Source organism: Sparus aurata, chromosome 1 (assembly GCF_900880675.1).
Source record: "Sparus aurata chromosome 1, fSpaAur1.1, whole genome shotgun sequence".
NCBI lineage: Eukaryota > Metazoa > Chordata > Actinopteri > Spariformes > Sparidae > Sparus > Sparus aurata.
This window is the reverse complement of record NC_044187.1, coordinates 24,472,604-24,486,012: the sequence shown is the minus strand read 5'-3', so window position 1 is coordinate 24,486,012 and position 13,409 is coordinate 24,472,604. Positions and strand designations below refer to the sequence as shown.

The 13,409-nt window shown below is 38.8% G+C and overlaps 1 protein-coding gene and 1 non-coding gene across 2 annotated transcripts; one reads left to right on the top strand and one right to left on the bottom strand.

Moving 5' to 3' along the window:
• Nucleotides 1-943: 943 nt before the first annotated feature.
• trnar-ccu (transfer RNA arginine (anticodon CCU)) lies at nucleotides 944-1,016 on the bottom strand. The gene has a single exon. It is a non-coding gene; the product is annotated as a tRNA-Arg (tRNA).
• Nucleotides 1,017-1,457: 441 nt separating this feature from the next.
• ift56 (intraflagellar transport 56) lies at nucleotides 1,458-12,616 on the top strand. Its single transcript, XM_030420610.1, has 18 exons — nucleotides 1,458-1,761; nucleotides 1,926-2,069; nucleotides 3,177-3,269; nucleotides 3,444-3,558; nucleotides 4,403-4,452; nucleotides 4,727-4,872; nucleotides 6,243-6,414; nucleotides 6,807-6,881; nucleotides 7,002-7,104; nucleotides 7,869-7,924; nucleotides 8,553-8,606; nucleotides 8,700-8,763; nucleotides 8,849-8,937; nucleotides 9,235-9,318; nucleotides 10,767-10,836; nucleotides 11,146-11,252; nucleotides 11,949-12,082; nucleotides 12,277-12,616. Exons 1-18 carry the CDS (start codon nucleotides 1,759-1,761, stop codon nucleotides 12,389-12,391), a joined length of 1,674 nt encoding a protein of 557 aa, XP_030276470.1. The 5' UTR covers nucleotides 1,458-1,758; the 3' UTR covers nucleotides 12,392-12,616.
• The last annotated feature ends 793 nt before the right edge of the window (nucleotides 12,617-13,409 follow it).

The window sequence follows — 13,409 nt, the reverse complement described above, 5'->3', positions numbered from 1 at the left end:
ATAATCTAATGGGGCATATGTTGTAACATAGAAACCCAGAAGTTTATAAGTAACCATGACAAAGAGTCTAGAGCAACGCTAGCACAGTTCAGAAGGCTGCACTTAGGTGCAGCAGTGCTTTCAACTGAATGCTAACATTAGCATGCTAACATGCTCACTGGTTGCATTTGCAAATTCAATTTGAGGTTAGCCTACACTAAAATGAGAGTGTGGCTGTTCAAAGATGTAAAACATGGTCTTTCTGTATAAATTAATGAATGGGTCATTTGGAGCAAAAGTAGCTAAATGTTTAACGGTGCATTATGTAGTTTTGGGGATGAAAGTTTCAAGAAGCTCAAGATCTTCAGTGACAGTATTTTATGCCTAAACATACTAAATAAACAAACTCTCTTTGTTTTCACGACTGACTAAACTGAATAAACGAACTGACCATGAAGGACAGCTTATTTGTTCAGTTATGTAAAAATAAATATTCCTGAGTTTGTATTAATTTCTCATGAATATTTTTAGATCTTAAAATTCTAAGTTTGAATTTTCTCCCAATCTCCATAGTACCCCATTAATATTTAAACATCGTCAGCCAGAAATGGTATTACCAGTTTATCTGCAACATTAACCTACAACTCAGCTAAAACAATCACGCCTGATTCAGATGATCAGCTCAGTATCATCAAGCTCAGCTGAAGCCAGATAATGACCTGTTCATTTGAATGTGGGGAACAGCTAAGACATGCGGGGCAGGGGACCCACGTGAACAGGACTGAACACACTGGTGTATTCCAACAGTGCTCCCAATTTCATCCGAGAGGTTTCTTCAGCTCTAACAAACTGAATGACCTCAAGTCAACTGACTCATATGGCATATTTCTTGTAATCAGGTTGCTCTGACAATGTCGAGTGATCAATTCATTGAATTAATCATACACTTACCTCAAAACATAACCACCCCAGATGGGACTCGAACCCACAATCCCTGGCTTAGGAGGCCAGTGCCTTATCCATTAGGCCACTGGGGCAACGGTACAATGGCATTGATATATTTTATAACTTTATGAGGATCCAGGCTGGGATGTGTCTTCTATGAGTAATTTTGTCATAATCCTTCAAGACACCCGCCGCCATAGCGCTCTGTGCCGTTGCTAGGCAACAAGAACACATCAATGAATCAAGTTCATGACGGAGGAGCCGAGCTATTTCCTGTCCAGCCCCAAACTCTGACAGGCTACAGAATAAAACTCACTCGATGCCAGTTGTCCAAAACAGTTCCAATTTCCGCACTTTTTCTTCAATTGCCATGTCCCAGCTGGGGTTCGTCTCGCTCAGCGATTTCCAAAGGGGAGCCATAATATCGGTCACATCCACACCGGACGCTTTAACTGCCTCACTACATTGTGAGGAACTTTACGTGGGCTTTTAATTTGAAAATACGAGTGCGGAAAAAGTAATCTATGCTGCTTTTAAGTTTCAGGTTGTTAATGTTAAGCAAGAGCTAGCACATCCACGAGATGGTGAAAAACTTGTTAAACTCTGATTCTATCACGACCATGTTCGTCGAAAGAAAATTGAGTTAACGTCGGTGGCGTTATCTGGCTCGTTTCAATGAAAAATGAACCGTGCGCTAGCTAAAACCTAACGTTAGGTAAGCTAGCGAAGTGTCAGCTAACAGTTTGTATTTTCATAGATAAGAAGAGCCAACGTTACCTAGGTTAGTGATAAACAAGCCTTTGCTACGTACGTCTTCAAGAAACACTCGTCGACATGGTGAGTTACCTTTTTAACCTAGCTCATGCCATCATCCTTATGGAACGGCTATAACAGTCTCATAACTTAATCCTGTCCGTGCAATTGTTCTGGACGCTGGCCCCAACCCACTCAAAGCTACAGTATGCGATAACTTGAGAAAATCCAATGTTGTACTTTGGCAGATCCTCTCTCGCATGAAGCCAGCCGTGGGAGGAGAGACACCTGCGACCATCAGTGAGAAGAAAAAGAAAAACAAGACAAAGGTTCCCCGGTTAGAGGAATACCTGCAGCAGAGAGACTACCTTGGGGCCTTGACACTGTTAGAGGTACAGACATGCGCATAATTTAACTCAATCCAGATGGGTTGATAAGATTAATTATTACGTGCCAAGGTAATTTGCAGAGTTATAATAAAAGCACAGGATCCCCCAAACGGGCGAAGAAAGTGTTACAAGTGCTAGAAATAATACAACAGTTGGATTATGATTTTACAGAACGCACGGGGCTCAATACAATGTAGTTAACAGAAGATAAATATAAGTAAGAATAATGTAGTAGTAAAGTAAAAAGTCTTAAATACATAACCTTTTAAAATGTCAGATAAATGGGTTCCAAGAACTTCATCCAATGAATCTAGTCCAGTCTATTATCAATTCTTTATATCCCTGGAGACATAGGAGCAGGAGGCAGGGAAACATGGAGGATGTGTGGTGTAGCAGATGAGCTCTGAGTGGGAACACTATGAGATAAGTGCAGTGTAAGTGTAGTTCTGAAGTTAGGCAGGTATATCTCCCAGGGTTATTGTTAATGTATTGATACCGATGTAGGCCAAGAAATAACAAGAAATTGCATTAGAGAAGTGAGTAGATGTTGGGGTAAATTAAAAACAATGTCACCATTACTTATTTTGGCCACTAGAGAGCACAGACAGGTTGGACAAATATCAAAATCAGTAATGTCCTCAATTGACAAATGTTAGTGGGAATATTTTCTGTACATCGAATTTCTTACAACTCATAGAAAATGGGTTTCCCCTCTTCTAATAAGTACGTGATCTGTTCATTACTGTTTCTTGCCTGCTGGTGATTGTTAGACCACTTTTTTTTTTTGATTAAGGAATAAAGCGACGATTTAATGTAATGTAAAAAAAACAATGTGTGACTGTTTAATTTGAATAGCTTGTATGACTTACATAGAACTGCTGTGTTGAGTTCCCTTGGAATTCCCTTCCCTTGCTGAATAATGACTGCATCTTCACAGAGGGGCTAACTATTTTTAGTTTTTTAACTGAATTTCATCCTGCAGAGTTTCACCTGTCATGCCCTGAAGTTAAAGTTTCAGAAATACAATTGCTCCCATATCTCTGCTACAGACAAGATGGTATCACTGAATGCTGCTGCTCTGCTGCTGACATGTTGCTGTGTCATCTCTAGTTTCAGAGGAGTATTGGCGAGAAAGAGGAGCATGCGGACCTCTGGATTGGCTACTGCGCCTTTCACTTGGGTGATTACAAGAGAGCAATGGAGGTATTTTTTGTTGTATATGTGTGTATGTGCCTAAACGAGTGTGTGTTTAGCTGAGTACACATTATTTCAGATAAATAAAGGCTAAATGCGTTATTTAAATACCTGTTGGATGAATGGATAAATATGTGACGAACAGTTTTACATTTGTAATATTTCCTCATCATGTTCTCACAGGAGTACAAGTCTCTGACCAGTAAGCCTGAATGTCCTGAGCAGGTGTGGGTATATCTGGCTTGTGCACTGTTTTTTCTGGGGCTCTATAAAGAGGCTGAGGATGCAGCATCGAAAGGTAGGCTGTCACGAGTACATTGCACATTTTTGCAACCACTTGACCTACATTTTGAACAGTTTTGTTAGTGAAAAAAAAATCTTCTTGATCAGCAATACACTGCGGTTCTATGGAGCATTTGATTTTCTGTAGATCATCAATAAATGATCAAAATGTGAAATACATATTGGCTACTATTCCAGCCAGCCCACACACAAAGTTTAATATTGTTTTCACATTTGAAAAAGAAATCTAATGAAACATATTTTGCAATTGATTAGGACAATAAGTTATACCACCCAGTGGTGTCTAAATGTAAATAATTATTGATTATTTATTTTAATCAAGACGTGCTCATTCACCTGATTGCAGTTAAAAATCTAATTAATTCAATCCAAACGTCATTATGCAAATACAGAAAGCCCGCCATTCTGTGTGCAGAGATTTGTCCACGTGCTTTTAATCATAGATTATATTTTTGGACAACATTTAATTGACCACAGTAATTTTGCACCAGAATTTATTCAAGAGGTGATTACTAGAATACTTTTGCTTGAAACAGCAACATGTTTTATGTTGTTTGAGGTACACAGAGGAAATAAGTGGATAACTGTTTTTTGCTAAATGGGTAAACAATTAATCAATGAATTGAGTCATCGTCTACAATTAAATTAATCACACAATTATATTGATGATCAATTAATCAGGTTGGATGTTTTTTTTAATTCACTTCTCAGGTATTGCGTACATTTTTACCAGATCGCACACAGTGCTGTTCAGTCAGTTATGTCATTACTGAGAGTGAGGTTTTGATGTTCATGACGATGCCTCCTACTCTAATGTGGTCTGTTTTGTCCTTCTATAGCACCGATGTCACCTCTGCAAAACCGACTACTCTTCCACTTGGCTCACAAGGTTGGAAAGCCATTACACTATATCTATTATAATGTGAAGAATTTTGTGGTGTCTTGAGTACTTCCGTAGTAGGGCGTATGCGTATTTCAGCTCAATTTTCATCGCAACACAGTCCTGATTAAAAAAAAAAGTATTTCCACTTTTTTATGACCTGTTTTTTTCCAAAGAGTGATTCATATCTTCTTGCTTTTTTCTCAGTGTGCTTGCTTTTTATGTTACCAGGATCACATTTCTGAATTTTGTATTCCTTCATTGTCTTGATATCGTGTCTCAGTTCAACGATGAGAAGAAGCTGATGGGTTTCCACCAGAACCTGGAGGACGTGACAGAGGATCAGCTCAGCCTGGCATCCATCCACTACATGCGCTCCCACTACCAGGAGGCCATAGACATCTATAAACGCCTTCTACTGCAGAACAGGTCTGTGCCTTTTAATCACTTAAATTAGTTTCAGTTTCCTGCTGCAACTGGGCGCATGTGCCACCCTAGCACCACCTTGACAAGTGTGACTTGTTAATGGAGGAGTGTTAGATTTTGTGTGCCTCACGCATTGTGGAACTATAAAGATAATTCAAGTATGGCAAATAAGTCAGTACGGCAGACATGCTGAACTAGCTTCCTCTAATGCTGATATACTGTATCCGTTGTAGCAGGGGTAAGAAAATGAAAGACTTCGATTTTACAAGGTATCCTGGTTCACTTCTCTCAGAGATCTATTCATGGCTCTGTGTTGCCTGTGGGCCATGGTGCACATGAGTTTTTTTAACTGGGTTCGAAGCAACTTTAGTTGCATGCACCTCTGAGTACACTTTCTGTTGTCTCTTAATACTGCTACTTCTTTGGAATGCTAAAAGGAAAAATGCAAAAATATCGAAATAGGGTTGTGCAAAAATTGTTGTGTAAAAATAAGAGTACCATACACCATACACTTATCGGCACATTGTTGGTTAAACCCCCCACTTTCGCAGCATGTGGAAGTGTCCGTAGGCAAGCTACTGATACCCTAATTGCTCCCGATGGCTGTGTGACTGGCAGAGAATAGAAACATAGTGGAGTGCTTGGGTAGGGAAGCGCTACGTCGCTCCTGATGAACAAGTACACACCTTGCAGCCTCTCCAATCAGTGTGTGTTTTGTTCGCTTTGAGTGGTTGGTGGACCGTAAAAGTGCCCAAATGTTGTACCATTCAATAACAATCGATTTGAAAAAAAATTATTTTATAATAATCATTTTATACAGATATTTGTATCACTATATACGATAAAGATAAGAGCTGTCTTTTGCTGAAATGCTATTTTTGATGTGGAAATAAACTATAAAAGAAAGAAAATTGGCTATATATTGCTTCAAATTGTAAAAACAGTACCACAGGTAACCTCTAAGTATTTAGTCTCACTGAGCTCTGGCCCTTGTGTCCCACATGGGGCAACAGGTTAACACTCTTAAGTGAATACAGAACTTATAAATTACCTTTTGAGCTCTGCCCTGGAGAGTGATCTAGACTTTCATGCAGACTCCCATCAGAAACAACCCTACTTTAATATCTAAAACAGATCGCATGGACCACCAAAATTCAAACCACTTTTACAAGGTCAATGAATTAGACGGAAAAATGTACTTGCTTATCTGATTGAAGTCATCATTTCACAACATCACGTTCAGTAATATTATAGTATAGTGAATGATAGGGTAACATGTACGAAAATAAAAAACAACATATATATTTGTAGCTCTGCTACTAGAAATAAGTCAAAAAGCCAGCTTCACATCCCCATTGTATCTTGTATTTCAGAGATTTCCTGGCCCTGAAGGTTTACGTGGCTTTGTGTTACTACAAGCTGGACTACTATGACGTGTCGCAGGAGGTGTTGGCTGTGTACCTGCAGAGCATGCCCGACTCCACTATTGCCCTCAACCTTAAGGCCTGCAACCACTTCAGACTCTATAATGGCAAGGCAGCTGAGGTACTCACTGGCTGACAGGCTGATGTGTTGGTTGTTATTCATATTTACGTTGTTTTATTGAAATGTTTTGTCAGTTAATATCTGTGAAGAATTGATCAGCCAAAGATTGAAGGCTATTTAAATAATGAAATGAAAAAGCAACATTTTTTTCACTGTATTTTCATTTTCAAATCTCTATCCATTTCAACCCAACGAATATTTCAATGGCAGATACTTGAAATTATAACAACACTCGACAGTATTGTAACATTTAGAGAGAAGGAACTAATTAAAGATATTTTTAGTGGTGTCAGTGCACAGCTGGAAATTCTTATTCATTAGTCATGCATGCACCACTACAGTGAGTCAGTTGGTGGTAGGTTTGACTCATGTGTGCACTCTCCCACTCTTAGGCTGAGTTGAAGAACCTAATCGACATCTCCTCCTGCTCCTTTGAGTTTGCTAAGGAGCTTATCCGACACAACCTGGTAAGCTCTTCACAAGCTCTAACTGCAAGTGTGTAGGTTTGTTTAACCAAGAGTGTGCATACACCAGTGACTTACAAGCTACTTTTCCACATTGTGAATCTGTCCCCCTGTATACTGCAGGTGGTGTTTCGTGGTGGGGAGGGGGCGTTGCAGGTGCTGCCTCCTCTGATTGATGTGATCCCTGAGGCCAGACTCAACCTGGTCATCTACTATCTCAGACAAGGTGTGCAGCCATGACAGTGCATTTTTGTCCTGGAACAAACAAAAGCATGGGAAATATTTCTATGAAAACGCATGCGTGCAGGATACGACTGTAAAAAGGAAAAAAAGTGTTAAAGGTTCATTTCTTTAGACCTTTATTTAATCAACTCTAATCTTCCAAAATAAGTTATGAACACAAAAATAGAAACATTGTAATGAATAGAGAGTATTAAGTTTAAAGTAAACTACAAATGGGGAAATAGAATTCAACACAATAAGTTAAAGATCTTGTAAGTTTAAAAGGTCAAAGTCTGCACCAACAGATGCTCCTCCCTCTCATAGAAAGCACTGCTCCTGAAACGCCTCATCAGTAGTCCCGCCTTTAATTCAGTGACTTTGTGACATCACAGTACGTCACCATTTCACACATTTGCATTACTATGCCCACCAGTCAGTTTGGTATGTCAGAAGTATTAAAGCACAGCTGCTCTGTTTTTTTTTAGCAATGCTGGGTCAGGCGTCTGTGAATTGACCAATTAGAGCAGACTTGGTGTTCAGGAGGCAGGCCTTAAAGAGGCAGGAGTTAAAACAGAGTGTTTCAGACAGAGGGAACATACAGTGCTGCAACACTGGACAGTGTGAGAAAACTGATGTGTTTTTTGAGCAGAGAAGCATGTAAACCTAATCTAGTAATAACCCAAAACAAAAGTATAAACCTGGAAATGAAATGAAATGAATATGTAATATGAAGAACAACTACATCAATGCTCTGCTTTAAACTCGTAGATGATGTCCAGGAGTCCTACAACCTCATCCAAGATTTGGTGCCCTCAACACCTCAGGTAATGACTCAAAGTGACATCAAGTTTTAATTTGACATTACACTTGCTCTTTCCAGTGTGACACAACTATTTGGACTCAATGACTGACTCCAGATCCGCTGAATTTCACTCTAATGTGAAAAATGCCTAATGCAGCGGCTGTGTTCAATTACGCTCATGCTCTTTAACGGGAATGAAAATGTACAATGAAAACCAGAATCATGGCAGATTAAATGAAGTCTGTTAATAGACCTCTTCTCCTCACTCCTCTTAAGAGTTTCTGAAGATCTTTTTTCTTTCATGTGACTGTTTTTTATCCTCAAAAGCACCTTAATGTCAGATGGATCTGAAAGCATGTGAAATGTTTGACTTTTGTGTTTCTTTTATGTAATACTTTCAGCTTGTTGAATTTGATTTTGAAGCAGCAAAGAAAAAGCAGAACCAATGGTTGATAAAGTCCTGACAAAGAAATGTGTTAATGATTTTATAGTTTATCTACAATAGAATTTCTGCTTTTAAGTGTATGTTTTTTTCACACTTTCTATCAATATACTCAAGGTCGCCTTTCTACTTATTAATAGTCATTCACCATGAAGAGACTAGACAAGACAATGTGAGATTTTTTTTACTTTTTACTTTATATTCTCAGGAGTATATTTTGAAAGGAGTGGTAAATGCCGCATTGGGACAAGAAATTGGATCAGTGAGTATTTTTGTTCAGTAACTAGTTAATCACAAACAAGTGTGATAACAGTGATTCCTAGATAAATGTTTGTATTTTTCTTTTATCTTTCAGAGGGATCACCTCAAAATTGCCCAGCAGTTCTTTCAGTTAGTTGGAGGCTCGGCTAGCGAATGCGGTACCTTGAATTTGAATTTGATCAATCTGATTATTAAAAACTGAACTGTGCGAGCATGTGTGCCTGACACATTTCTGGCTTACAGATACTATTCCTGGCAGACAGTGCATGGCCTCCTGCTTCTTCCTCTTGAGACAGTTTGAAGATGTTCTCATATATCTGAACTCAGTCAAGGTGAGTGTTGCTCTGCACAAAGCACGCGTTATATCGTATATTCCTGTGAAGAATCACAGTGATATTACTGTGCTGTGGTATCAGTATGTAAGAGGGAGATGAAGAAAGACTCCCACACACTGGGTGATAGGTGTCACTTCAGATGACAAGTGGTGCTTTACAGATGCAGTACATCTATTCAGGTGTGTTTTCTCTTCATACCAATGAGTTTCACTACCAATAAAATGCCAACACTTGGTATGCACTTATGTTTGAATCTTAACCTTTTTGTTTATATCTGTGCTTTTCTTCTTGCAGGGTTACTTCTATAATGACGATACGTTCAACTTCAACTATGCTCAGGCGAAAGCAGCACTTGGCAACTACAAAGAAGCAGAAGAGGTAACTTACTTCAGCCTACATCTACCCAACATTTTTTTTTTTAGATTTCCTGAAGGCCCAGTGAGTAAGATTAAGTAGTATAATAAAAGGAATATCATATTCATAACTATGTTTTCCTTGTCCAATGTTTTCCCATGTTTAACCACTGGAAGCTAAGAATTGTCGTTTTTACGTTACATAATAAAGAGCCTTTTATATGTACAGCATGGATCAAAGGGGAATCTGGAGACAACATCGGCTATAAAAGCTCCTCAGTGGCTCATGAAGCCAAAAAAGTTTGACCTCCTGGGTTTAAAATTAACTGGATGTTTTGCATAGCTTCCACATTGTGAAGCCCAGAGAGCATGCTCACTAGAGACTAGCAGAGCAGTTAACTTCCGATTTAGTGCCCAGCTAACTTGATTGGGAATAAAACACAATTATGCCATTTAAAATCCCTTTGTTGAAGTGATTCTAGGTGCTGTATCGTAGGCAACTGGACCTGTTTCAGTTTCTTGAAGAAGTTACACCTCTCATCCAAGAGGCTTCTTCAGTTCTTCAGTTGGCCAACCGTTGGAAGCTTTTGGGACCGCGCGGACAGCGTCTGCTCCCATTCAGCTGTGCGCTTTGGTTTTCTATTCACTCCGTTCTGTCATTTCCTCTTTTCATGTTTTGGATTACTGGCACAAGACTAGTACCACCTGATCTCACGCAAGCGCAGAACGTACACGCTTCCGTGTAATTGGCAGCCGTTGAGGCGGTATGTTTCAATGCAACTTTTCTGCCGAACGGGTCAGACGAGAGGCAACAGAGTGGTCAAATGAAGGCTGTTGGCTGTTGGTTTGAGTCTGGGCGGTGTGTGGGGGCCTTTTTAGAGTCGTTAAGGACACAGAAAAACTATGACTTTCAGAGTCGTCAGGGCCACTTTTGAGTCGTTGTTCAAGAAACTGTGTCCGGTTGCCTACGATACAGCACCTAGATTCAGCCTGGATGACTGAGAACTTTCATTAACAATTATCCTGTGCTCTTCTAGACCTATCAGATGTTCTAAGAACAAAAGTAAAGCAAAGTAAAAAGAGTCATTTCACAGGGGTTGCAGCTGCTTCTTTCACAATCTAAGCTTATGGGAAGAAACTGTTTAAGGCCAACATGCGCCATATGAGGTTGTATTTACACAGATTGGCCACTATATCTTATCTGCTTCGAAGCCTGGTGCTTTCCCTGTGGGCTTGATCTACAGAGAAACCCTGTTCCACACAGTCTGCCATGTTGCACCACCATGTTTCTACAGTAGCCCAGAACAGACAAACATAACACTGGCTCTAACAGGGCCTCTTCACATTTTAGTGGCCACTGTAGTGGAGGGTTATACGAGGGGTGCTGGATGAACACTCAATCCTTCACACTAGTTCTTTAGGTCTGAAAAGTTGTCAACTAATGTTTTGGACTCATTTGAATGTTTCTTTCAGGTTTTTCTGCTGATTCAAAGTGAAAAGATCAAGAATGACTACGTGTACCTCAGCTGGCTGGCACGATGCTGTATGTATGGTGTTATCCCAAAAATCTTAACGCAAGGCTAATTCATTCATGTAGCACAAGCTGCCGTCAGATGTGTAGCCTCAGGCTTGTGAAGAATTTAGGGTCACTTGCTGCACTCAGCTTGTGTTACACTCAACAGTTCTAAGAAATGGATATCTCCATTGAAGGATTGTTCCTCTTTTCTTTGCTTAATCCACATCAATAAATCCTGCCCACAGGCGTTTAATATTTTCCATATCTTAATCTATGAAGGTTGCTGAAACAGCATGTGAATGATGGATTATTCAACACTCTTCTTGTTCTTGTCAGACATAATGAACCAGAAGGGCCGGCTTGCCTGGGAGCTGTATCTGAGGATGGGAACTTCCTCTGATTCCTTCAGTCTTTTACAGCTCATTGCCAACGACTGCTACAAGGTGACATCTACCTCTGTTTTCTGCCTTGCGTATCATCTGTTGTTCCCATTTCAATGGGAATACATGCGTGCATTATACTAAAAGATTGACTGAAAAATAATTAATGGATTAATAAATATTAAATAAGCTTAATTTTCAATCCTAGTATGAATGTTTAGTCAATAACTTCTTCTGAAGTTAAGTCAGATAATTATTAAGTACATTATTGGTAAATCTTGTGATTTGCCTGACCAGGACTCCAAAACCAAAATGTATTCAGTTTTTAATCATATCAAACTAAGAAAAGCAGAGTATACAATAAAGAGATGGCACATCATATTTGGGCTTTGTTTTTTTAGAAGTGATTCAAACAATTAATTGATTGTCAAAACAGCTGCAGATTAGTTGTCTATCAGTCATCTTATTGTTTCAGCTCTAAATAAGAACCATCACATCATTGTATTTATTGGGCTGTTTCTTTGTTAAAATACTGTGATTCATTGCTGAGGGCAGATCTCAAGTTGCTCATGAACTCAATACTGCCAAATGTATGTACATACATTACAAGCTTGACTCCCAAGTGTAATCTTAATTGGAAAGAAATTGCACATTAAATGTCTTTTCCTTGCTTGTTTTTGTGCCATTTTTTAAAATCCAGTTTTGGCTGTGTTATTGGGAAGTCCATATGTTGCTCATGATCACAATCTTTTTTTTCAGATGGGCCAGTTCTACTATGCAGCCAAAGCGTTTGATGCACTGGAGAAACTGGACCCGGGCTCCAACTACTGGGAAGGCAAGAGAGGGGCATGTGTCGGCGTCTTTCAGCTCATACTGGCAAACAAGGAGTCCAAGTATGTTTGTCTTTATACCTTTGTAATAATGTGTGTGTAGATTTTGTATGTTTGTGTTTGTTTGTTTTTTTCTGTTTTTTTTTTTTAACTGAATAAGATCTGGACTCATTCCTAAAACTTTGTGATGTCTAATTAAGAGAAACATGACAGATGTTGCATTCTTGATCGAATCTCATTTCCTGTTTGTGTTCTAGGGAGACACTTAAAGAGGTGGTGCTCCTGCTGCAAAATTCAGGAAACCCCCAGGTTGAATACATCCTGCGCGCTCTGAGGAAGTGGGCAAAAGACAACAGAGTCCTCCTCTCGTGACAACTCTGAACTTCAGCAGGTCTCAAATCAAGAGAAGCTACTTTATGCAAACTTTAACAATCATTTCACTTGACTCATCTATGCTACATGAAGTAAAGAAATATTGAGCTATTATCTCTTTTAAACTATAGTGTGTAGTTTTGTATTAAAATGTGTAAGTTTTGAATTGCAATGTGTATGTACTTATATTTGTATTAAAATTGTGACTATGTATTTTTTAAATTATTTTCTTGGTGTCCGTGATTCACTGGTATGACTTTCAGTGCGGTGACTGAAGTTAAGATATGAGCATATTCCTTAGTGGGAGTGGGGAAAAAAAGCTCCAGAAAGATCTAAAGAACAAACTAACAAAAAATAAAAACAAACTAAAATATTTATCTAGAAAAATATTTGCTTTGTGAAATGTATTTGGAAATTTCATGTCAAAGTTGTTTGACATGCATTGGTTCATGAAATGTTCTATTTCCTGAGAGTAGAATAAGGTAAAAGGTTTACTCAATTGATTGATTATTGTAGTTTCATAAAGTTGGGTGTTTGGTGAAAGACACTTTCTTTTTTAGAACAAGAAGTTAAAGCAGCATCCAACAGTTCTCAATAATGCAACTTAATAGCATCTTTTCTTATTTCTGTTTAAGTGCCCTCACCTTTATAACTAATGCTGGTTTTGCACCTAAATTGTGAATTCTCAAGGCCAGACTTAACTTGACGGAACTCCTGCAGACCCACAGAAGATATAGTGCAACTGTTTCCACAGGCTTGAGGTACATCTACATTGAGCAGGTTCAATTTGCCTTGCAGCAAAGCTACAAAGACTACTTATTATTTTCTTACTTCTGTAATCATGCATTGTGTGTGTTAAAGTAAAACATATAATATAGCTTTTGTCATTAATCTAATTACATCGATTTCTTCAGACGATGTCTGGACCATAAAATAATCATTTGTAAAATAAATTTCACAGTTTTAAACATTTAAACATGTCAGTGTTTCACTGTGGACACAGGTCCTTACAAAAAAG

Coding starts and splice junctions, on each gene's coding strand:
- ift56 (XM_030420610.1), top strand. Junction 6,415..6,806: donor ATAATGGCAAGGCAGCTGAG/GTACTCACTGGC, acceptor TCCCACTCTTAG/GCTGAGTTGAAGAACCTAAT. Junction 8,938..9,234: donor TATATCTGAACTCAGTCAAG/GTGAGTGTTGCT, acceptor TTCTTCTTGCAG/GGTTACTTCTATAATGACGA.